The sequence below is a fragment of the Cibotium barometz genome, chromosome 36 (genome assembly GCF_041138505.1).
Source record: "Cibotium barometz isolate CiBa-2024 chromosome 36, ASM4113850v1, whole genome shotgun sequence".
NCBI lineage: Eukaryota > Viridiplantae > Streptophyta > Polypodiopsida > Cyatheales > Cibotiaceae > Cibotium > Cibotium barometz.
The window spans coordinates 5,698,843-5,726,112 of NC_141081.1; the positions used below are offsets into that span (position 1 = coordinate 5,698,843).

The window sequence follows — 27,270 nt, forward strand, 5'->3', positions numbered from 1 at the left end:
TGGAGTTACCCTACACCAAGATCGAGAGTGGAGGACAATTGGGTGTATAGGAGATAAATATACATGGAGTGACCCCTCGTTGAGTTTGAGGCCCCTCGTGAATACAACCATTATGATGGTTGGATCTACATATCATGTAGTATTCTGTTAAATGAGTGCTAGCTCCCCCTAGGTTAGTTCCTCACCGAGGTTAACGTTATATTGACACTGTTGGAGGGCGGTAAAACCTGTGCTTCTTGAGCAGCCACCAAAGCCTTGGTGACTTCCATTTCCCTATGTTGACGGGCTTCTTGGAGCTATAGATTTTGTAGGATGATGTCATCCTTACCTTTTTGAGCACTGTCATTTCCGCCTGTAATCCTACCGTCATTGAGCGGGCATCAAATTCAGGTGAGAAAGGACCTTTTGGTGGTTGTCTAACATTGTCACTCGTTCTGTCTGTAGGCTCTGCAGTGTGTATTTGAGATCTTTGACATGGATCTCATAGTTCTCACACACATGATGATTTCATAAATATCTTTTGCTTGCACCAACTGCCCTTCCAAAGCTGTTATTTGTGCTTTGATCCTAGACTCAAAAGCCTTCAGTTCTTTGTCTAACCGCTTCTCTATGGCATTGCGACCATCTTTTGCATTGGTGGAGAGCTTTGTCTATACATCTAGCAATTGTGTTTGGGCTTTTTCCTGCAACTCGGCCACCTTAGTCTTGTGCTTCTCTGTAAGGCCTTCTACCTCAATTTGTAGTTGCATCTAGTGGGACCTTTTCTCGATCGCCTCTTGCCTCTGGGATTACAGCTTGCTGGAGAAGTTCTTGGACCTATTGGGTGAGGGCGCGGTTGGCTTCTGTGATGTCCTTTTGCCTTTTCTTAGCTTTCTTAGTGACTTGATCCATTTCTACCCCACCATCAGTTGTGCATTGAGCTTTGTTGTTATGCTAGTGTGGCGTTTAAGTAGGCGGTTTGTAGAAGCATGCATATGAAAATTGCATTCCATCATTTGGGCAGAAAGGATACTAAGGTTAGAGACGTACACCTCCATCTTGTAATCTTCTCTCTCCTTGATTTAGGTATTCCTCCACCCTATTGTACTTTGGTTTCAGAGGCAATAGGGAGAAGGCTCCTTAGTTCATGGATTGCCACACTTGCATGGCTATGGTGTCCATATCTTGTAGCTATAGGATGGGTGGCTTGAAGCTTTCTTCTTCTCTCTATTCTTCCTCTTGCTTTTGGTGCTTTGCCGCAGTATTTGACTCTCCTCCATAACTTACTTGAATGCTTTCGCAGGCATGATTCTTGGAAGATGATGGTTCTGCGTAGATGCTCTTGTTTGAACTTTGGCAATGAGATTTTTGAACTCAAAGGGGTCCACTGAATCCCTAGGAGGTATAAATGTTTGCTGCTGTTGTGGGGTAGAGGCAAGACTCCCTGTTAGCATTGTCTATAGTACTCTGGACCTCAAGCTCTTGGGCTTACACACTATGAAGGGTGGCTTCTTGTTGCACTTCCAAGATAATAGGTTCTTGTGGAGTGGAAGAAGGTGGTGGTGAATGACTTTGGACTTCTTCAGTTGTACACTTTTGTGCCCCTCAGCATGGGTTGACGTTGATGGTGGTGGGGAAAATGAAAGGGGACATTGGGGGTGGTCTTTATTCTTTTCTTTGTTGCATGTTTCTAAGAACCCAATCCAAGCTTCGCCCATCAAATTCTTGGTCTCTACTATGACTGCTGAATTCTCTACGAGTTTTCTTATTGCGGCCCGCCGATCCAGTGTATGCTCTTCAGGTTTCTTGAGTTCTTGTCATACTAACTTTTGGATCCAGTGTATGTTCTTTGGGTTCGTTGGGCGAACCTTCCAGTAATGGAATCCCTATAGCATGGCTCAACACTTGTGTAAGGATATAGGGATTCACCATCTTGTTGCCATGTTTAATTAGGTAGTGATGAGTGAAATCCTTGTGGATCATGCGTGCTCAGTCTCATCAGTTTCCCCCTTATGCAATCGATAGACTTTGTGCATGTCTACCCTATTATACCTGTATGCTGGCTTAACTTGCATGATAATGGAGACAACCCTACTGGCCTTTTCTATCTTGGGATCTTGGAGAGTAACAAGCTCGATGCCATTATTGTTGACCTTATTGGGTGGGTAGATGTCAGAGAAATCCAACTTCTCGATGGAGAATGGTGGTTCCCATTGGCAGTTTGAGGGCATGGGCCTAATAAGCTTCTTTGTGATCAAAATGGGCCTCTTGGTTCCATCTACACTCAAGACCATGCCCCTCTTGGAGCTTTGTTGGTATGATGCTATAAACTCGGCAACTCGACACAGAGCTTTGTGAGCTTTGTGTTGATCCTGCATTGCACGGCTTTTGCTAGGTTCCCAAGCCCAGTTTGGTCCAGCTTCTCCTTTACTTTGGTGTCATTCACCAATGGCATGCATCAAGGTGAGTGATACTAAAAGTAAAACTTTTTGTCGTAGGAGCTAGATGGCTCTTGTTGTTTAAAATAATCTTTTGATGTTTAGGTGTATTATCAAGAGTCCAAGCTATCCAACCATCACTCCTTTGTTTACTCATTTGTATTACTCCTTTGATTCTTAAGTTAAAGCATCACCATCTTCTCATTTTATACTTGTGTGATTTAGTATTCCTTTTTATTCATAGGTTTAGTCTTGCATGTGTAGAGCTCTCTATGCATATAAGAGTGCTCTCTTATGAAATAGAGAGCTCTCATGCAATAGAGAGCCCTCTAATGTATATATCACTCTAATGCATTGAGAGATCTCTTATGTATTGAGAGTTCTCTTATGCATAAGAGAGCTCTCTATGCATCAAAGTGTCCTCTGCATAAAAGAGCCCTCTTATGTATAGATATCTTATGTATACATAAGAGAGCCCTCTTATGTATAGATATCTCTCTAATGCATTGAGAGTTCTCTTATATATAGAGAGCTCTCTAATACATGGAGCAAGTCACAATGGGTGTGCTGTATATATATAAGGGTCGGATGTGATCCCTAATACACTTGGAGCCGTGCGCTACAACCTCCTAGACTGCCCCTGACCATCAAGATGCCGCATCGAGCTAGCATCGCATGATATACTGATATTGCCACCAATGCACTACCTCTATGTCAATGGCATATCTCTTTAGAATATGTAGTGCTCGAATAGCCTAGATGCACGTGCCCTTGTTTGACACACTAGATGAGAGGTCATGGTATATCGCATCTGGCTTATGTGGACACAAAAGAGACTATGAGGCCTCCCATTGTTCCCACTAATGGAATGGAAAACATCATAATGGAGTTGAAAATCCAAATAGAACCACCTCTATGAGTGCATGGTGCTATGCGAAGAATACAAGATATAGTGCATGGTGCTATGTGAAGAATACAAAATATAGTGCCAATGTGGGGTCTACATATGGCCACCCCAATACAATAGCGTGACAAGAAACTAATGCATCCAAATTATTCCTCTTCGTGATCGACACATATATAAGTAATCAATAAGAACCTCGACTCCTATTCTCCTCTTTTGATGTTCACCAATACTAGCAAGAACCCTACACTCATTTCAAGATGGTCAATAACGAATGTCAAAATGACAGATTGTGAAAAGGGTGTGAGATCCTAAATAAAGGTGCGAATGATTTTGAATACACGATGATGTACGGCTAACTTGGCTAATGTGGCTCTTGCACCCACACTCTCACTAGGAGGAGGAGGAGGAGCAGGAGGATATTCACATGCTAACTTGGCTAATGTGGCTCTTGCACACCCACACTGTCACTAGAAGGAGTAGGAGGAGGAGGAGGAGGAGGAGGAGAAGGAGATTCACATGCTTCTTCCACACAAAGGGAAGGACTCTTTACCTCCTAGACAATTATCCCTTGATTGTAATGCTTGCATAAGATAGCTTTCAATCAAGCTTCTGGTTTTTAGTAAAAGGGGAACATGCGTTAAAGGCATTTGAACACTACATATACGCTAAGATGGTAGCCTTCATGATGTGCATGTTTATTGTGCAATGCACTTGAGAGAGAGAGAGAGAGAGAGAGAGAGAGAGAGAGAGAGGCTTAGTGGTGAGCATGTGCATTCTAACTTTCTAATCAATGATAAGATGTATTAAAAAAAAGAAATTATTACTTATATCTCTTCATAACTTATCAACCTATACCATATATCAATCGGGGAATCATCAATTAAAACATGGAATTCCAATCTTATGAATTAAAATATCCAATAAAATGCAAGAAGATAAGGGAGTATTCTTTCCTACAATGCACACATTTCTATGCTCATTTCATATTTGGTGTCTAGACTTCATAGCATTTTAGAGAATGGGCTCATATTTTAGGCAATGGGCTCACAAAGTCTCATGAAGATTAGAGGAAGAGGATAGCGTGCGAGCGAAAAAGAGAGTGGAGAGCACACCAAATGGGTAGCATAATGCCCCCTCCCTCCCCCTCCAAAACACACAGTGTAGAGTGCCCCCTCACACAGAGAACGATGAGAGGGTTTCTTGGTTTCTTAAGAAGAAAAGATTGTAGTAGTGACTTGAACTATTTTTTTTTAATGTAAGTGTTTGGGCAAGTTATTCGAAAAGCACTATGTGGTGCACTATCTAGTGCACCAGATATGATTGAAAAAGATATTTTAACGTAGAGATTTAAAATTGAAAATGCACATCTTCTTTTTTTGTTAGCACAATAGTTATATATATATATATATATATAATGCACATTTTCTCTCTCTCTCTCTCTCTCTCTCTCTCTCTCTCTCACACACACACACACACACACACACACACTCATTCTCTCTCGCTCTCTCCCTAACATACTTTAATTGCATCTCTCTTCTCTCTCATACACACACACACACACTCACTCACTCTCTCTCTCTCTCTCTCTCTCTCTCTCTCTCTCTCTCTCTCTCTCTCTCTCTCTCTCTCTCTCTCTCTCTCTCTCTCTACCAATTTCAGATATTTTGATGGGCGGTGGTTTTGATGAACGAGCTCCGAGAGGTCTATGGCTATTTGGCTTAAAACTCTCTCTTTATCAGCATTTGTCTTTGAGGACAGAGAGGAGGGCATTGAGGGGCTTCCTAATTCTCTCTGTTGCCACCTTAGCCTCTAGCCATTCATCCTTTGTATCCAAATAAGCCTTCATATGTGAGCGTTTGCACAGTTTCTAATTGAATGTTCAGCCCTACCAACATGACACTCCTCGCCTTGTTCAGCTCCTTTCGATTAGTCTCCTTTTGTTTGAGGTACACATTTTCCTTATTTAGGTGCTCTGCTAGGGTGTTAGCTTTGTGTGTTTTTTAAAACCTCCCTTCACATCCTTGCCAAGTTGGTTCCCAAACTTTGTCCACTCTAGCTTTCTTTCATTCCACACTCCATAATAATTTGGTCATCCCATTACCTTCATCATTAACCTCATCCAATTTTCTTGCATTCAGAGTTGGTTTTCACGTAGCTTGTGCATATGTTCATTTGGAGAAGATTTGAGGTTTGATTGCACATATTTTTAGTGATTGTTGGGTATGTTACATGTGGGTGAGTGGAGAGTATATTTTTAGTGATCAATTGGGGCTTGTTCACAAGTGATTACACCTTGTGAGTTGTGGGGCTTGTGTTGAGAATTGGTTGTGGCATTTTTCATATACTTGTGTTGAGCATTGGTTGTGAGTTTTGGGGCTTGTGTGAGCATTGGTTATGGAATTTTTCATATGCTTGTGCCTTTGGGTAGCATTTACACGTGACCATGGGTTATTCATACTAATTTTACCCTTCATTTGATCACCATGGTGTGAGTTCACATCATCATTTGACATTATTTTGATAGCATTTCTGATTGTGATCATAGGAGAGCCACTCATGCACTATCATTATGGCTCTATTAATCGATATTTTGAGTTGCCATTTTGTGTCATGGTTCACATATCTTTCACCACTTTCACACATACATGCATAAGAGATCTCTCTATTCATAAGATATCTCTCAATGCATAAGAGAAAGGTCCATATGCATAAGAGAAAGGTCCATATGCATAAGAGATCTCTCTATGCATATGAAAGCTCTCTTATGCAGATATATCTCTAATGTATTGAGAGCTATCTTATTCAAAATGAGCCCTTAGTATGTGTAGATCTCTCTTATTAATAGAGAGCTCTCTTACACACATGCATAAAATCTCTCTATGCATAAGAGCTCTCTATGCTTAAGAGCTATTTATGTAGTGCATATTAAGTGCTCCATATGCATAAGAGCTCTCTATGCTTAAGAGCTATTTATATAGTGCATATTAAGTGCTCCATATTGTTCACGCATAAGATAGCTCTCTCTATACATAAGAGCCCTCTATGCTAAGGATCTATATGTGAATAAGAGCTATATATATATTGCATAAGATTGCATAAGTGCTCCTTAAGTGCTCTCATGCATAAGATTGCATAAACTATTCATGCATAAGAGAGCTCTCTATGCATTCTCTAATGTATTCTCATAAAGCTCTCTAATCTCTCATACATGTATATTATTTAGTGAATATAGCTCCATAGTGCATAGAGATTTCATGCATGCACATAGCTCACAATGTATTAGAGCATAGAGATTTCATGCATGCATATAGCTCACAATGTACTAGAGCATAGAGCTCTCATACATGCAAAGAAATCTCGTGCATGCATAGATCTCTCACTACATCAGGATCTCTAGTATGTATATATCTCTCCTACATGGAACTCTCTAATGCATGTAAGCTCTCTTGCATAGAGATTTCTAGCATGTATATAGCTCTCTTGATATAGCTTTCCTAATGTATGCATAGTATTCTCTGCATAGAGCTCTCTAATGCATTTATTTAGAGGGCTCTCTAATGCATTTATTTAGGATATTTATGCATTAGAGTGCTATGCATTAGAGTGATATGTATTAGAGATCTCTATGCATTAGAAAACATTAGAAGAGTGCTATGAATTAGAGAGCTCTATGCACTGGAGAGCTATATGCATAGAGATCTCTACTACATTTATTTAGGATCAAAGTGTAGGAGCTAGATGGCTCTTGTTGTTTAAAATAATCTTCTAATGTTTAGGTGCATTATCAAGAGTCCAAGATATCCAACCATCACTCCTTTGTTTACTCATTTGTATTACTCCTTTGATTCTTGAGTTAAAGCATTACCATCTTCTCATTTTATACTTGTGTGATTTAGTATTCCTTTTTATTCATAGGTTTAGTCTTGCATGTGTAGAGCTCTCTATGCATATAAGAGCACTCTCTCATGAAATAGAGGGCTCTCTCATGCAATAGAGAGCCCTCTATTGCATATATCACTCTAATCCATTGAGAGTTCTCTTATGTATTGAGAGTTCTCTATGCATAAGAGAGCTCTCTATGCATCAAAGTGTCCTCTGCATAAAAGAGCTCTCTTATGTATAGATATCTGTCTAATGCATTGAGAGTTCTCTTATATATAAAGAGCTCTCTAATACATGGAGCAAGTCACAATGGGTGTGCTGTATATAAGGATCAGATGTGATCCCTAATACACTTGGAGCCCTGTGATACAACCTCCTAGACTACCCCCGACCATCGAGATGCCGCATCGAGCTAGTATCGCATGATATACTGATATTGCCACCAATGCACTACCTCTATGTCAATGGCATATCTCTTTAGAATATGTAGTGCTCCAATAGCCTAGAGGCACGTGCCCTTGACACACTAGATGAGAGGTCATGGTATATCGCATTTGGCTTATGTAGACACAAAAGAGACTATGAGGCCTCCCATTGTTCTGACTAATGGAATGGAACACATCATAATGGAGTTGAAAATCCAAATAGAATCACCTCTATGAGTGCATGGTGCTATGCAAAGAATACAAGATATAGTGCATGGTGCTATGTGAAGAATACAAGATATAGTGCCAATGTGGGGTCTACATATGGCCACCCTACAATAGCATGACAAGAAACTAATGGTGCTATGCAAAGAATACAAGATATGGTGCTATGTGAAGAATACAAGATATAGTGCCAATGTGGGGTCTACATATGGCCACCCTACAATAGCATGACAAGAAACTAATGGTGCTATGCAAAGAATACAAGATATAGTGCATGGTGCTATGTGAAGAATACAAGATATAGTGCCAATGTGGGGTCTACATATGGCCACCCTACAATAGCGTGACAAGAAACTAATGCATCCAAATTATTCCTCTTCGTGATCAATGCATATATAAGTAATCAATACTATTGAGAACCTCGACTCCTATTCTCCTCTTTTGATGTTCACCGATACTAGCAAGAACCCTACACTTGTCAAGATGGTCAATAACGAATGTCAAAATGACAGATTGTGAAAAGGGTGTGAGATCCTAAATAAAGGTGCAAATGATTTTTAATACATGACGATGTACGGCTAACTTGGCTAATGTGGCTCTCTTGCACCCACACTCTCACTAGGAGGAGGAGGAGGTTCACATGCTTCTTCCACACAAAGGGGAGAAATAGTCAGGAGAGGCTCATGTAGAGGAAGTTAGGGTAGTGGGGTTAGCCTACCAAAGTCAATGGCTACCCATTTGGTGTGCTCTCGACTCTCTTTTTTACTCACACGCTATCCCTCTTCCTCTAATCTTCATGAGACTTTGTGAGCCCATTGCCTAAAATATGAGGCCATTCTCTAAAGTAAATTTTTTAAAAAATTCAAAAAAGTATTCCATTTAGCTATAAATAATATATTCTTTAATTTATGCATATTTTCTTTAAATATTTTTTTCTCATATCATATGAGTATTTGAGATATGTATGCATAGATAGAATCTAGAAATCAAATATTTTAACATTTTTCTTGAAAGATTTCTCATATTTTATGAGTATTTGAGATATATGTATTGATTATCTAGAAATTAAATATGTAGGTTTCTTTTCAAAAACAATATAAGCATGTGAAAACTATTACTAGATACATACATGCGTGCATGGTGATGATGTGGCAACTCAAGTTTTTAATTTAAAATTAATAAATTTTTAATTCTAATAGTAAAATAAACTCTATGAATATATATATATATTGCATTAATAAAAAAACTATTTTAAAAAAATAAAAAATATTACATTTAACTATAAATAATGTATTCTTTACTTTATGTATATTTTATTTAAATACTTTTTCTCATATCATATGAAGATTTGACATATATATGCATAGATGTTATCTAGAAAATTAAGTATGTATATTTTCTTGAAACATTTTTCTTAAAAGATTTCTCGTATCATATGAGTATTTGAGATATATATGCATTGATTATCTAGAAATTAAATATGTAGGTTTCTTTTCAAAAAATATATAAGTATGTGAAAACTATTACCATGCATGGATCGTGATGATGTGGCAAACTCAAGTTGATGACATGGTAGGAAAGGTTGTTATGGCAAGACCAAATGACACTTGTTCTACCACACAGGCTAAGGTAACCTATTGTTTTGAACATATTTGGCATGGCCAATAGGGTGAGAATATGCTTAGCTTGTAGAGTAAGGCTGTAACCTCGAGGTTAACCATGTAGGAGAGCTTTCATCAATAGGAGATAGTATATGGTACAGTAGAAGAAGTTAGTGAAGATGGGATTGGTTGTAAATACGAATTCTTTTGCGATGGAAGCACACTTCCATACAAAAGGAGGTAGCTGAGCTGGCAAGGAGACACCTATGCAAAGGTGCTCGCTCATTTACGATGAAATTTCTATCAAAATGAGAGAGAGAGAGAGAGAGAGAGAGAGAGAGAGAGAGAGAGAGAGAGAGAGAGAGAGAGAGAGAGAGAGAGAGAGGAGAGAGAGAGAGAGAGATTTGTGATTATGTATATACTTACATATATGTGAGATATATATATATACATATTTAATTGGAAAAGCATACAAGTATATAAATGAATATAAGTATAATAATAATAATAATAATAATAGTAACAATAATAATAAAGCATAAGTGATATTAGGTGAGTAATATTTAGGTGAAAAAAATATATACAAAAAGTAAATGGGTGTGTGTGTGGCACATGCACGCATGTGTGCGTGCGTGCGTGTGTGAGTGAGTGAGTGTGAGTGTACATTTGTGCATGTGGCACGTGCACACATATGTGCATGCGTGTGTGCATGTGCATATGTGTGTGTGTGTGTGTGTGTGTGTGTGTGTGTGTGTGAGAGAGAGAGAGAGAGAGAGAGAGAGAGAGAGAGAGAGAGATATATATATATATATATATATATATATATATATATATATATTTTAAATATATGTTTATAAAAAATATCTATAAAAAGGTTTATGTAAGTATACACTAAGGTGTGTGTGTGTGTGTGTGTGTGTGTGTGTGTGTATAAGGTTTATGTAAGTATACATTAAGGTATATATATATATGTGTGTGTGTGTCTAAATATATGTGAAGGACTGAATATTAAGAAAAGTAAAATTGTGTAAATAAGATCCGAGTACAATGATTTTAAGTATACAAAAATGTATATGGAAAAAAAAGAATGTAGGAAATATAAATAAATATAGTATAAAAGTCTAATGCACGTAAATAAATGGTATACATACATAAGTCAATTAAGGAAAGTACAATGGATGTAAATATATATTAAAAGGTATATTTATATAAGTTAATTAAGAAAATGAGTAAAAGTATGTGTATGTGGTAGGGGGGTGTAGGGCAAGGGGGATAGGGGGTGGTGTGCACATGCATGCATGCATGCATGTGTGCAAGTGCATGCAACATGCATGCATGTGTACATGTGGCATGCAGTTTGCATACATGTGTGCATGCGTGCGTGTGTGGGGGGTGGGTATGTGTGCATGTGTGTGCGTCTACATCTGTACATGTGTGTGTGTGTGTGTGTGTGTGTGTGTGTGTGTGTGAGAGAGAGAGAGAGAGAGAGAGAGAGAGAGAGAGAGAACACATTAGTTTGTGAACTCAATGAACTAATGAGAGAAACATCAACATGAAAACTTTATATTTTCTAAGGGTATAGAATTTTTTAACTCTCATATGCCTAATTATCAAAGTTCAGCATGTAAATAAAAGATTGAAGGAAGCAAAGTTGAGCTACCATAAAAGGCAATCTTGCTTAAATGTAGTGATCAAACTCTTTCAATGAATGTTCCTCCTTTTTAGTAAAAACTAGAGTAGTGCTTTTAAAAAGCATCAAGTTATTGTATACAAGCATTCAATGCATGTAGTAAAAACCAAAGTTATAATTGAATGATGTTTGATTAGGGGGTAAAGAGTATTCTTTCATGGATGTGTGTGTGTGTGTGTGTGTGTGTGTGTGTACATGTGCGTGTGCATGTACGTATGCATGCATGCGTAGAGAGAGAGAGAGAGAGAGAGAGAGAGAGAGAGAGAGAGAGAGAGTCCTTAAAGGTGGCTCTCAATGGTGAACATGTGTATTTTCACTTTAAAATATATTCATTTCAATCAGGTCATGATTGAAATGAATATATTTTAAAGTGAAAATACACACGTTCACCATTGAGACCCAACTTTAAGGACTCTCTCTCTCTCTCTCTCTCTCTCTCTCTCTACACACACACACACACACACACACACACACACACATGCATATGCACATGTACACACAAGCATTGACATGATTGAAACTCGGGGGGGGTCACTATATGTAAATCCTCTATATCACGTGTGTTCAAGGCCTATTTAAAAAGTTCCTTATCTGTGAATTTTTTAGTGAATATAATGTATCCTTTCCTATTCAAATCTGTAAAATTTTTTTAAAATACAATAAATAAATCCCCTCTGTAAATATATTTTTGTAAGTTTTAAATATTTAAAATGTCCTTCTGTTGAACCCACGTGATACTTACATATTTATACAAGTGACCCCCCCGAGGATTGAAATGAATATATTTTAAAGTGAAAATACACATATTCACCATTGGCACTTGCCTTTAAGGACTCTCTCTCGCTCCCTCTCTCTCTCTCTCTCTCTCTCTCTCTCTCTCTCTCTCTCTCTCCTAACTTTGATTGCTCAATGCACATAAACATCACAAAGACCCCTATCATGGATTTAATTGTACCCCCTCTAGTGCATCTTATCATTGATTGGAAAGTGAGAATGCACATGCTCACCAGTAAGCCTCTCTCTCTCTCTCTCTCTCTCTCTCTCTCTCTCTCTCTCTCTCTCTCTCTCTCTCTCTCTCAAGTGCATTGCACAATAAACATGCACATCATGAAGGCTTCCATCTTAGCGTATATGTAGTGTTTAAATGCCTTTAATGCATGTTCCCCTTTTACTAAAAACTGGAAGCTTGATTGAAAGCTATCAAGCTATTGTATGCAAGCATTACAATCAAGGGATGATTGTCTAGGGAGGTAAAGAGTATCCTTGCATGAGTATGCCCCCCTTCCTCCCCCTCCCTCCCCCTCCAAAACACATAGTGCGGAGTGCCCCCTCACACAGAGAACGATGAGAGGGTTTCTTGGTTTTTTAAGAAGAAAAGGTTGTAGTAGTGACTTGAACTTTTTTTTTTAATGTAAGTGTTTGCGCGCAAGCTATTCGAAAAGTGCTATCTGGTGCACTATCTAGTGCACCATTATGATTGAAAAACATATTTTAAAGTAGAGATTTAAAAGTGAAAATGCACATCTTCTTTTTTGTTGGAACAATAGTTATATATATATATATATATCTAGTGCACCATTATGATTGAAAAACATATTTTAAAGTAGAGATTTAAAAGTGAAAATACACATCTTCTTTTTTTGTTGGAACAATAGTGTTATATATATATATACATATATATATATATATAATAAAATGCACAACTTCTCTCTCACACACACTCATTCTCTCTCTCTCTCTCTCTCTCTCTCTCTCATACTATAATTGCATCTCTGTGTGGCTCACACACACACACACTCTCTCTCTCTCCGAACATACTTTAATTGCATCTCTCTCTCTCTCTCTCTCTCTCTCTCTCTCTCTCTCTCTTTTAGAACATACTTTAATTGCATCTGTGTGTGGCCTATAATAAAATGCACATCTTCTATCTCTCATACACACTCACACACACACACTCTCTCTCTCCGAACATACTTTAATTGCATCTCTCTCTCTCTCTCTCTCTCTCTCTCTCTCCGAACATACATCTCTGTAGGCTCTCTCTCTCTCTCTCTCTCTCTCTCTCTCTCTTTGGGGCCTATAAAGCGGGCAGCATGCTTCGTTTATTTCGTAGGTAGTGAAGCTTGCTCTCCACGAACTTTTCCTCCCTCGCTGCTGCCGCCCACTTACCGCCCCACTCAGCCCATCAGAGCAAGCGCCATGTCGGCCCAAGAAGAGGTGAGTTGCTTGATGCTCTCATGAGACCTTCATTTACTGTTCTCTCTCGTGACCTCGTGGCAAAGTCTTCAACAAAAAAAAAACAATTTAAAAAAATTTTCTGTGTAGGGATCCTGCGCGGAGGTTGAAACACCGCATTATGGTGATCTAGAGCTCAAGCCCGAGGAAGAGATGGGCGTGGAGGAGGAGGAGGAGGAGGACTGCGGTGACGATTGCGTTTGTAATAAAGGCACCACCCATAAGCTTCAAGATGTCAAAGAGAGTCATGCTAAACCCCCTCTTATTAGTGCCCATGATGCTAACCCCCCTATTATTAGTGCCCATGATGCTAAGCCCCCTATTCCTACTGATGAACCTCATGTTGCACAAGAAGAGGAGAAGTGTCCCACTCCTAATTAGTGAGAAACCCTCCATATAGCTCATATCAGCTTTTGCTTGCCATATCTGTTTTGTAAATCTAAGTCTATGCTTGTCCACTTCTGGAAACCCTCCATAATAATATCAGCTATTGTGTTATGTAATAACCTAATTCTATGCTTCTCCACTCTAGGTTCTATAACATGCACGTATGCTTGTAGTACCGTTCAGCTATGCTTCTTTTTAAGTTTATTTCATCCTATGAGGATTTACAAAGCGCTCATTGTGTCCACTTGCTTCTTTAAAAGACTTTACTACACGAATAGTTTAATGTGATAAATTTACCATGATGATCATACCTCCAAGCAATCTTCAATATGGTTTATAGAAAATTGGCAAAGGAAGTCGAAAAACATAAAAAAATGTTCAATATGGGCATCAAAAATCAACCTTAAGCATATGTGACTATCTTCATCTCCTAGAATGTTCTAAAATGAAGGTTTTCAAGACTTTCCCTTTTAAGGTAATCATATTGGCTTGCATATATTATGTGTTATCAAGTTTCATACGAGGACTTATTTGTTATTGATTCCATCTACCACATATGTCGTGATTTTGATGTTTCATTATATTTATCAACTTGAAGGTAATCAACTTCATCATGCGTGTGAGTGATATAAATGTTTTGTCATTATTCTTTAATGTAGAACTAGTGGGCAACCAGTGCTTCGCACGTCTTTGAGACTCCAAATTCAAATTCTACCCAAACCTCCTTAAACCTCTTCATCCCCTTCTCAAACCTCCAAAACTCTTGCCATGTGGGAAACTCTTCCTTAACATAATATAGAGATGTAAGAAGCATTGATTAATAGATGTGGGTCAATAAAATCGTGGGTGGTATCAAGTCAAGCAGCATAAGTGCAGATCGTGGGTTCAATCATTGGTTTTCATATCACTTAACCTCAAAAAAAATATTTTATAAGAGTAAAATAATTAAAGAAGATCTTGAGAGAGACGCACTTTTATAAGGTCTTCTGGTATTACCATTGATTTATGGACATATCCATAACATCAACTTCACTCTTCCTGTCAACTACCAAAAAGAAGATTCTTGAGAGAGGCATACTTTTATAAGGTCTTCTGGTATTACCATTGATTTATGGGCATGTCCATAGTATCAACTTCTGGTATTACCATTGATTTATGGGCATGTCCATAGTATCAACTTCTCTCTTCATGTCAACCACAAAAAAGTATGCGCCACAAAATGGATATTCCTAAATATTATTGATAGTTTTGGTTAAAACTAGTCATTTTTATCTAATAAGTATTGTCTTTTGTAATGAATGTATCTTACATAGCCAAAAAGTAAAAGTATTTTTAGAGTGTGTGAAAGTGAGTAAGAGATATTAAACAATGTTTTGGTCTAATAATTGTTAAAGCGCACTTCAAATCTCCAAAACATTGATGAAGAAAAGGTATCGCATTAACATATAATATAATAGGACATCATTATAAATAGTCACTTTATGGCATACTTGCCATCATGATGAGAGAATAACTAAAAGATTTAGAGTGAGATCCAAGGTAGAATTGATTACAAAGCCATATATTCCTTTGGAAAAAAATCTATACATTTATTGAGAACATATTCCTTGAGAATAAATCTACACATTTATCAAGAAGAGTTATGCATAATCATGTCAAAAAGATCTAGCATTATTGTTTTTTTCTTAGCAATAGCAAAACCCATAGTACACATTTTTTCTTAGTTATTTATGCTAGAAAAGTGTGCTTCTCAAAATAATCTGGCATCGTTAAATCTTGCTTAGATTAATTGATCATTGACCTTAAGGTAATATATCACACAAGACACATAAATTAACAATTATTTGGATTCTAGTTACTTTTTTTCCTTACTATATTTTTTAGCTTGATTTGTAGCTCTCTCTCTCTCTCTCTCTCTCTCTCTCTCTCTCTCTCTCTCTCCCCTTACAAACGTGCATTTTGCAAGATATACATAACTCATGCTAATAATAATAAAATATATCATGAAATATTTATAAACATACTCCAAAAATATGACCAAAATAAATTTTTAAAATTTCGTTTTTGAGTAAGTGGGTGGAAATATAGGACCTAATTTTTAGATTTGAATGCACCATAGCACTTAGTTTAAACATTAATCATATATGCATGTAGCTTAATCTAATGCTTAATGTTTTTTAATTAGTTTTAAACTTTTGGTTTTTTCATTACTAGGCTAATTAGGAACCCAAAAATCTCAAAAACCAAAAAAAAGGAGCTCATTGGTCACCGTTTTGGAGTGGGTAGGTGTACATTGGGTGTTTTTGTACCCAAGTGCATGATGAAACACACCAATTATTGAGATCAATTTGGGGGCACAAATGATTCGCATTGGCCTAATCCCATGCTTAATCAAGTCTTTAAACGGGGGGCAAATAGATTAATTTTTACTTGAGAAGCAAACGGGTTCTAATTAAGGAGAGACCTTACCAAAATCAAACAGCCTTAATCAAGGCCTACAATTGGGTGCCACTTCTCAGAGCCAAATCAACAAATCAACCACTTCCTTCGCCCAAAACACCCGCCACAGGAGCCGAACGCCCCACCGCCGCCCATCTCCGCCGCCCAAGAGCCCACTTTGCCGGCCACTTTTGGTGGCGCCACCACCAAGTTATCATAATTGAAGACCCAATTGTATCAAATGCACGTGGTCGGACTCGTATGCCGTACAGTCAAACTTATACGTGTGTACGTTTATGTCGGATACTAAAGTACGACGTACAAATTCAACTTATACGTGTACGGTTTTGTGGTCAACAAACCATACAAATACTGTACAAGTCCACCTTGTACACAATTATATACGTCAGATAATTAAGCTAAAATGTTTCTAATTGTACTACTCTATCTATATGCATGCAATTATAGCCATACATTGACATTTGCAATTGAATATCAGATTGTGTTCAATCACTATGCCTATAAATCGAATCATACATCATATTGTTCAATCCGTACACACACGATTCTAATCCTATACATTGGACAAACTCAACTAGAACGAACATCTCAAATGCTCAGTATACATATCCAATTATCCACGTACACATAAAATGTCCATGTCCTGCTCTGAGGCCAAACCCATAGTGAGAGTCTAAAAAGCTGATCTGCTCAATAAACCCCTTTGATGCAATGGAAAAATCATTAGAAACAACAATCCAATCGAATACAGTACATCAAACCATACCATTTTAAACCCACCAAGCCTTCACTCCTATCCAATAACTAACTCTTAATGGAATGCTTTCCAACAAGAAAGCAAGCATCTGTTTAGTCTACCTCTACAAAGGATTCTTGGGAAGCAATGAGACAAATGAGCTAAGACATAACCTGGTAGAGGGATTCTTAGAAGGAGGAACTTGTGAATAACCTAGTTAGTAGAGGGATGCACTTGGATCTGCCAAGCCCCAAATTCACCAATGGGCTCAGTAAAAAGTGAATGTGAACTTCATGAAGAACGCATTCATCAACCATCCTCTCTTTGGTGGATAAAGCTTTGGTGTTGGAGCATAAGCAAGTTCACACTAGCAAGGACTATGCAAACCATGTCAGATGAGACACCATATTCCAAATGAGCTTGAATTTGAAGTACCCTCGCAAGGGTCAACCCAAGCAACCCCATTACCTCCTCTGTGGTGGCAAATGGGATGAATCTCTTTCAATTTGTGTTAACAGCACCATTAAGGATGCAGAATCTCACAAACCAATCCTTAAATAGCTACAAGCATGCCAATATTGCCTTTCTAAGGAGGCCACTTTGGACACTTCTATAGCATATAACCAATTCTAGTTCCTCTGTTTTTGGACAACGAACAAAGAATGTGGGAAAGGGTAAAAAACCAACCCAAGAATCACTCCTCCTAACCTCGGTGTTCCACCATAGGCATTAAGCCAGGTAGCAAGCAAAGGAACAATGGCATTAGAAATCACATAGCTCAACCATTAGGGCATGAAAACCCAAACCTAGTGAGATGGTGTAACTGTTTCCTTACATTCCACCACCATGTGAATATGCACATGTTCTTATGTAGAAAAGACATGCTAAGGATGGCTAGGGAAGAAGGAAGGGAGGTTGCCCCAAAGGCCTATATTAGAGCAAGACTAAACAGTCCACTCTCAAAGCTAATGGCCAATTTGATGGAACTAGACATCCCATTCATAATTTGGAAAAACTTGATCAAGTTTGTGAAGCTCACAGGAGACTCAATTATCCTACCAAGATCCGTGTTTACTTTAGATAAAGTAAGCTAGTGGTTTAGATCCCTAAACCAATTAGAAAGAGTCTTGATGGTGGAAAAATGCTCCGCCGCATGCTTCATGCAGTGTAAGGGTCCATGCAGTCTTAGACGACCGTCATGGGAGGTACACACCATCCTTATGGGATGTTGTTTTATAGTCTAATATAGTCCCAATCGAATAATATGGCTAATTGGTCATTTCTGACCACGTTGTGGGATGGTCAAGATGGCCGACCTATGTCCATGCCGATTATGGTTTTACTATATATAGACTAGTTTGGTAGCCTTTGTTTATCATCAAGTTCACCGTGTTCAAGCACTATGTCCGAATTCTGTTTACTCTCCACTTCTTTCTATAATTTAATGCTTTATATTATGAAGATTCTACTTTTGCTAATGTGTTTTCTTACTCGGTATATCAAGCTTAGTCTCTAGGCAAAGCTTGTTTTAGCAACTTTCTATTTGAAGGCAGATTTGGAAAGATAGCCCAACCTATAAATAATGCAGCTGCTCATTCCCATCCTCCACCATTTGGTGATGAAAAGTTGGATGAGATAAATTACACTCTTTTTTCAAGATTAGGCCTATTCTTGATTTATATGAGGTGCAAGAAAATCACAACCCGGGTTGATGTGAAGTTGGGATTCCTACTCCAGATCCAAGAGATCCATTACATGTCATACCACCAAATTCTGCTGCTGTCGCTTTGGAATGAAGAAGGAATGCAGATATGTTATGTACCATTGTCACCAGTGTCACTTAATTAGTGATGATCCTTATTTAGCATACTACCATAGCTTCTAAAGCATGGAAAATTCTTAAGAACCACTATCAAATGAGGAATCAGACAAGGATACAAACCCTTGAGAATCAGCTTGCAACATAAAACCATTATGAAGGAGAAGTAACAGAGAGGAGCTCATATCACAGATAAAGAATCTGCAAGATCAAATGGCAATAGTGATGGGGATCACCAAGACTAATGAAAAATTGACATTATAGGTGTATCAAAGTTCTTTACCCCCAAAGTTCTTTACCCCCAAAGTATGACATGATGACCTCACTAAACATGCAGATGCATGACCTGCCTCTTACTTTCAACACAATGCTTGTGGAGGAGAGGCTATTAAAGCCAGAGAACGGTAGTGATGCTGCATTCTTCACAAATGCAAAGAAAGGCAAGGGGAAGGGCTCTGGTAACCCCAATTCTTCTACGAAGAAGAAGAAATCGAAGGTAAAATATTTCTACTATGACAAGCTTGGTCATGTGATCAATCAAAGAAGAAGATGTGAAAAGAATGGCACTTTGAATCCTTTGAAGGAGTCCAATAATAGTGTTAAAGTGGAATTGAAACTGTTAATGGTAATCAAAGAAGGAAAAACATTCCTCAGCACCTGATAGTTCATGGATCATCGATAGTGGAGCATCTTGACATACCCCTTCCTGATGGCAATCGTGATCGCGTTGAAGACCTTTGTGTGGGGAGAATGAACAAGTTTTGTCAATGGCTTTGATGATGAGTGACGTTCAATGGTCTTTGTTCCTCCGAAAGGAATAAGAAAAGCTAGTTAATGAATGAAGAAGTTAGTGGTGTATTGGGAATTCCTAATGGGGTGGGGTTTTTTGTGAATGATTGCATTTTTATATTTGTGTGAGTCCTTTTTTTGGGGGCTCAATTTGTTTTTGGCAATCATCAACAAGGTTACATGTGATTTTTATTAGTAGGGACACTAAGAGATGTTAATAATGGGAGAGAAGAGAGAGAAGGATCCGGAGGAACATAGACTTAATCCATCAGAACGAGATGGTGATTCTCAGTTCCTCATTTGATTCATTGAAGTGACATTTATCATTTGAAGTAATTGGCTTGACCAAGCTTTCGCCCACCATGGCCCCCCCATCTAGGGATGTACCTTGAAGTTGTTTATGGTGAGGCTTTGGTAGTGCATGAGTATGGATACCGTACTCATGGAGCAGATGCTACACTAATTTAGCCAAAAGAATAGTAAGCAATAAGATTAACAAATATATAGTGGCTATTGTGTGATATGGCTTAATCCGTGATGATGAGGCTTAAATTGTGATGAACAGTACTAGTTCTTAAGCCGTGAGATTGTATTTCTTGAGATTGCAAGATTTTTGGCCGTTAGGGGGGGGTTATTTCGTGAGATGGCCTAATTCGGTGAAGTTGCAGGTTTTGACCCCAAGGTTTTTTTTTATAACTTTTATGGGGTCATCTAGGTCATGATTTACAAGCAATAGCTTCTTGTGCGCTCATTTCTCACTTCCAGAGGGGTGACAAGAGCATTGTTATTTTGTTCTTGATGTGCTCCTAAGTCTCCATATTGATTCTTGAATTTGTTGCTAAAATGATATCGAGGCAGTAGGGAAGACTGATGATTGTTTGCTTGAACAGACAAGCTCTTGTGTTGGTGCTGAATGCATGAGAGTGGTTGAGTGATTCGTTTGTTGTTGCTTGGGCCTCCATTCTTGTCGAGATTTTGGTGAAGTTGTTGGGGTTGAAGTCGGTGGTGAGGTTTTCTTCACATTGTTCGATTTTGGTAACCATATGATGGAATTACCATCATAGTATCCTTGTTGTTGAAGTACATGCACAGGCACCCATCTTTGACGAACACTATAATTTGGTTGCCGATGTGCTTGATGGTGTTGAGGCTTTCTTCTTTGCACAAGCTTAGGGGACCTTGTGATGCACTTGGGGACCCAAGCTTTGGTATTTCTTTGGTAGTACCCTTGTGCCTGCAGTAGTGTTTTTGGTACCCACACTTGTTGCATTGGTGGAGTTCTTTGAGGAACTCGTATAGGCTTTTGTAGATGGTGTTGTGGAGTACTCTTCTTCTTCCTTGGCTTTTGAGTATTGCGTTGAGGAAGAGGTTTTGATTGTCGAGGCACCCAAATTTGATTAGCACCCTCATAGTAGCCTTGAGCTACAAGTAGCTGTTCTCCACCCACATTTTGATACTATTAAGATATCATGATTGTGGGAGTCTTGGTGGAGTTTTCTTTAGGGTTGATATGGAAGGCTTGGGGTCCTCCTTGACTTTGGCAAGTTCTGAGGCTGCAGGTTTGAGACTCATGGGCATTGTTGATGATGATGAGGTTAGAGTCTCTTGTGGAGTGGCTGTCAACGATGACGAGGCCTTTGAGCATGTGGTTGTCTACTTTGATGAGGTTTGTCGATGAAGATGCATAGGCTCCGAGGTCTTTCCTTGCTCTAGGAACTTCTTTAGGAATAGCTGCTGATCGAGGTTTTGGCCTCGAACTTCATAGGTGAGGATGGGGTTGATGGAGTAGAGGCTTTATCGGAGTTGGTTGTTGACCAGATTTATGGTAGGTCATTGTGTAGAGGGGCTTTTGTGGAAGAGGCTTGTATCCTTTTGCGTTCAGCATCATAGATATCCATTAAAGTTGGATCCTCTTCCTTGCAATATGGTATTGCCATCTTTTTATCATTGACCATCATGATGACTCTATTGCTAGCAAAGCACAGTGGAGCTTGGGCGGTAACAGTCCATTTATGCCCCAAGATTAAATCTGCTTCCAATACATACTCAACCACAAAAAACTTGCAAGTGAGGGGGTTAGTTTCAATATACATTGTATGTTCAAAGTACCCCAAACATGGCATGTTCAAGTCTTGTGTAAAGGTAATCCTTTTAGAATGTGACGTGAGTGTTGGTTGACCTAACAAATCCCATAGCTCGAGGGTCACGAGATTGTGTTCTCGTGTTGGATAAAGCTGTGCTTGAGCTGTGGTGATTTCATTTGAAATTTTCAATCCCACCAAAATCCCAGGGATCTCTTCAGTAAGATATGTTAGAAGTTCTAGCTCCTGTGCAAGGTTTCTTCCTCCCGTAATAGCAATTGTATATTGCCTCTGCAGAAGTGTTCAAGGTGACTATTTGCATGGATTCATCTAGTAAATATAATGATTCACTTATCCAAGTTCTGCCAAGGATGACATCATACTCAAGGGAATCTAGGGTAACATGGAATGTAAATTCCATATCGCCATCGATTGCTTGAGTAGTGTATTTAAAGTAACCTGGAACTTCAATGTTTTGTCCATTGGCTTCTCTTGCAAGACTATTGCTTGCAGGGATGAGTATAGGTTGTCCCAATGACACCCAAGTGTCTATTGTCTCACGATGTTATGACTAGCTCGAGAGCTAATCAATGCGCGTTTGTGCTGAACATCATTACCTGTAGGAAAATCCAACCATACCATGATAGAATCTTCCAAAGGAACCATGGGTGTTTTGGTTATTGTTTCAACTTCAGATCTTGTTTCTGTTTCATATTTGCATTCACTTTCATCCTCTGTTTGTGTCTCAACTTTTTCAAGAGTACCCAATGTGTACATTGGCACACTTGGCCCTCTGAAAATTCTTAATGAGGTTTGTTTGGAAACTTGCAAATCCTAGGTTGAGCCATTAAAGGTGCACAAGTGCTGATGTGATTCTGGCTTTATAATGAGAGAAGAGCATTCCTCCGAATGAGGTTTTGAGAGACTATTTTAATCTTGTAAGGGAATTATCGAATTCCTCACGTGCTTTCTCAAGCCTATAGTTCATACAATCTGTCTCAAATGACTCTTCTGTAGAGAGTATGTCTTCCTCTTGAAAAGGAAAGAGGTACTCTTCTAGGCTTTGTATCTTGGTTGCTCTTTTAGGATTGGCATTATGGGCTCAATCACAATCGGTGACCCTGTAAGACATTCAACCAAGCTAAGCATGCTCTCTTGATCTTTCTTTTTGTGTTTCACATATGTCATGTGATCATTATTATCCATTTAGGGTGGTTGGGTGGGTTCTAGTTTCTTGATTGGTCTATGTGGTGCACTGGGCGAAGAGTAAGAACTTGTTTCATCCTCACTTAGTGATGTACTAGAACTCGTTTCATTCTCTAACTTTCTTTGGTTTGTAAGTTTTTCATTATGTTTACCCATGCGACGAGATCAAATTTTCTTTTGTGTTTTTGTGTCCTGTGTCGCACGTATGAGTGTTGTGGTTTGCGTGGTGGTCTTTGAGGTGGATGCTTCTGCATCATGTATAGCTTTTGGCTCTTTTGTGTTTATGTCCCCATTTGGGTTTATGTCCACAGGCTCCTCTTCCCTGTCTTTTAATTCGACCTTGGTTTCGACAGTTTGTTGTCTTCTATTTTTCTTGATTTTAGAAGGTTTTGTTCCTTCTTTTGGGTTATGTTTTGAAGCATGTTCTTCTACCCATGTTGAGGTATTGTCTTTTGTGTTCTTTTTTACCATTTCTCGTGCCTTGGGTTGTAAGCGTGTAAGCACATTCAAAGGTACCGTGGACAATTGCCCGTTTTGTACACTTAAGATGTTAAGAGTTGTACTTTGTGAGACAAGTTGCATTGAAGCAACTCGTCTTGGGCAATCTTGGAACATGTGATCAGTGCCACATCGTTCACACATGGGTCGCAAGGTGTCAATGACTATGGGCATGGAAGTATTCCAAACCGTGCAGTCTGCCACCTTGTGAGGTTCACGACAATAGAAACACTAAAGTGTTCGATTAACATCTTCCTGATGAGCAGTTTCTACCCCTTGGACTATTTCTGTTTGGTGCCTGGGAGATGGAGGTTTTGAGTCTATTGTCGATGAAGCGGTACACTTTTTAGTATCATGGTCAAAGGTTTTACAATATATGCAGTATAGAAGAACATGTGCCTTGTATGCACAATGAGGATTGGGATGGTCGTAGTGATTGCATTCAACAGCATTTTGCTCCTCACTTTTAGAGGCATTAAGGATGTTTGGTTTTGAAGGTTTTCATCCTCTCTTAGAGATGTTGGCTGTAAGGTTTTAAGCAAGGCTACATAAAATTCTGGGAATGTCAATTCCGAGATTTATTTTTCTTTTGCCATTGCTTCACTTGGTTTAGATGAGGAACACCTCATAGCATGCTCATCTTCTAGCATGTTTTCATCTAAACGTATTTCTTCTTTGCAACATGCTCATCTTCTAGCATGTTGTCATCTAAACGCGTATTGCTTCTTTGCAACATGCTCATCTTCTAGCATGTTGTCATCTAAACGTATTGCTTCTTTGCAACATTGATCAAGTGTTTCCGGATTGGATACAATGATCAAGTTGTGTTAGCTGTTATTCTTCAAGCCCATCATGAAACATCTCCTCAATTGAACATCATTTAATTTTTCCCATGACTCACAACGTGAGTCCAAGAGTTTTATCCTAAGGATAAAATCTCTAATGGATTCATTTGGTTAACGCTCAATTGAATAGAATTCTGTCACTGCACTCCACCAATCACCTTGTGTGGAAAAGCCATGTATAAAGGCTAATTTCAAGGTTTTGAAGTTGGTCTTGATCGCCGACATTAATGCGATGAACCATCGACTAGCTTTTCCTTCTAAGCATAAGTTCAACGCATATACCTTAGTGGGGCAATTGGGATTTCCAAAGGCTTCACATCTCTGTTCAAACATTTGAATGAATTAAACAGGGTCTGTTGTTCCATCATATTTGCCTATAATTTTGGAAATTTGGGCCATCCCCCTTCCTTAGTCAATATGTCCAAGGTGTGGGCATCCAGGAAAGGGTTGGTACTTATAGGATTTGTGGGAATGTTAGGCAAGGGACCAAAGCCCGGTGGTGGGATCGAAGTGATAGGGGGTGTAAAACCCGATGACACGCTTGTTATAGGCATGGCCAATGGCATTGGGAGGTGAATTTACAGCATAGATCTCAATGGCTCGAAGATATCAGCCATTGGGTTCAGTCCTTGTGTGATCCCTGGCAATCCCTCTATCGTGGCCATGTCAAAGTGCCTAACTGCTCCTTAATGAGCAATCATAGCTTTTTTTTAACTTTTTATACTTTCCCATTGCCCGTTATTACAGCCTCAAGAGGCTTGGCGTACTTTAGTTGGATCAAACGGGTGTTGGTTTGCCCTAATTAGCTTAGGTGCTATACGCACGTAAATGACCTCAGATATTTTTCCAGAAAAAGCGAATGCTAGGAACTTTCCAAATGGAAGAGGAGGTCCTAAAACCTATTTTCCATCACTGTCTGAAAAAAATTTTGAGAATTTTTTCCTTGTACGTTTTTTAGGATGTCTGTATGAGGGAGTTGTAGTATTTTTACAGTACTACAACTTTGTTTCCCTGAGTCATCCATGATTTTGTCGTTTAGACCCTCAAAAAGTAGCCTAAATATGGCTCGTCGTCGTTTTCGCGCTAATTTTTACAATTTTTTGTGGTTTTTTGGGCTCTTTTTTGCCTTTTGAGGCTGCTGGTCGGAGGCCAAAATGGTCGCTTTTGACTTCGGACGACCACGTCAAAAGTCGAAGAGCTCGATGTCAACTTTTCGATAAGCCCTAGAGTGCCTTCATCGGATATATGGTTTAGGAGATAGGGACCTCCAAACAAGGGTGTTTTCCAGAGTCTTTTTTTCTCGCGTGAAACCTTAGGCTTTCACACCTTGAAACACTGAGTGTTTCACGCTGTGAACCGGACTCCACGGAATATTAAATTAAATTTTTACTTTTTTTTCTGCGTGAAACCTTAGGCTTTCACACCGTGAATCGGCCTCTACAGAATATTAAATTCGATTTTTTTCCCCATGTGAAACCTTAGGCTTTCACGCCGTGAAACATTGAGTGTTTCACGCCGTGAACCGAACTCCATAGAATATTAAATTCAATTTTTTTTAACGCCTGAACTTTCACGGCCTGCACTTTCATGGCGGACCTTGTCATGGCCTACACTCTCACGGCCGGACCTTTTCACGCCAGACTCTTTCATGGCCTAGCTTTTCACGGTGGACCTTTTCATGGCTTGCATTTTCACGGCCTGGTCTTTCATGACCTGGCTTTTCACGGGCCTGCACTTTCACGGTCGGACCTTTTCACGTTTTTTTTTGGAGTCTAGTGGGAAATACGAATTTCTCTTTTTGGGAGGAATTCTTTTTGAATGAAAGGGGTGTGGGCATTTTCCCAAAAAAGTAAGTGGTAGGAATCAAAAAGTCAACCTTTTAATGACACCCCTTACACCCTTCATAAATGACTCTCAAAATGTATAATTTTGATAACTCATGAGCATCTACTCATTGAATGCTCATTAGACTTAATGAGTTATGTAAAAAGTGATTAAGAATTAATCCAAGATTAATCCTTTCACTAATTTTTTTCCTCTTTTAGACTAATTAAGGACTCTAATTAACCATTAATCCTTAATTAATTCACACAATTGGACACATCATTGGATAGAACAAGGTAATGCTAATTTTTATGCATCAACAATTGTGTAAATTAATTTAAATTAGAGAATTAATTAGACTCTTAATTATAGTCTCCTCTTTTAAGGCAAATTTAAGCAGAGGGTCAAATTTCTCCAATTGATGAAAAACTTGATGTGATTAGGTGTTTTGATGAATCTAGATGCTTTCAAAACACTCAAAAACACTAATTTCGACTACTCATATGATCAATTTAGACCCCAATTAACACATTTTCTAAATTTTTAGCTTTGTGAACAAGATTAATCACCCTTAATAACAAAAACCAATCCATTAAGAGAAATTAGTCAAATTCAAGGATTTTTTTATGGTTTTAAGAAATTTTTAAAAGATTAAGCTACTCCTAATGCTTGCTAACACTCTAATCTAAACAATTTCAACAAAAAACACACAATTAACTAGAATTAAGGATCTTAGATCTATGTTTAAACTAAAAAGAGCTAACATTCACTAAGAAATACATTCTCTTACATTGTTTGATGCAATGGATGCAAACTAAGCCTAATACAAACTATGTGCAAGCCCTAAGAACATGAAAAACCACAAAAACAACAAATTAATCTAAAAATTAAGCAAAAAGCATTCTTTTCAAAAACAAAAAAGAGAGCTATTCTACACCAAGTCTCACACAAATCACCATCAAATCCACATCTTTTTCATGGGAAACCATTAATCGAGATAATGGGCAATGGGTTATGTGTAGATTAGAGGCAAAACGATGAAAAAAGCCAAGGGATAGCTCCCTGGTGCCAAAAATGTTATGGCTCATCCTAACCCTCCTTGAACACATCCAAAAAGAGATTACCTGGTGAACCGCAACTGTCGTAAGGATCTTTCCAATGGCCGCCGAGAACGTAACCCTTGAGGTCTCCAAGCTCTACAACTCTTTGAGAAGCAATTCCACCACGTCTCCGCCCCGCGAGC

The 27,270-nt window shown here is 38.6% G+C and overlaps 1 protein-coding gene across 1 annotated transcript; it reads left to right on the top strand.

Annotated features, from left to right (window-relative positions):
• Window positions 1-13,213: 13,213 nt before the first annotated feature.
• On the top strand, window positions 13,214-13,997 carry LOC147617440 (uncharacterized). Its single transcript, XM_086775709.1, has 2 exons — window positions 13,214-13,364; window positions 13,473-13,997. The coding sequence occupies exons 1-2, from the start codon at window positions 13,347-13,349 to the stop codon at window positions 13,761-13,763; spliced, it is 309 nt and encodes a 102-aa protein (XP_086631835.1). The 5' UTR covers window positions 13,214-13,346; the 3' UTR covers window positions 13,764-13,997.
• Window positions 13,998-27,270: the final 13,273 nt, after the last annotated feature.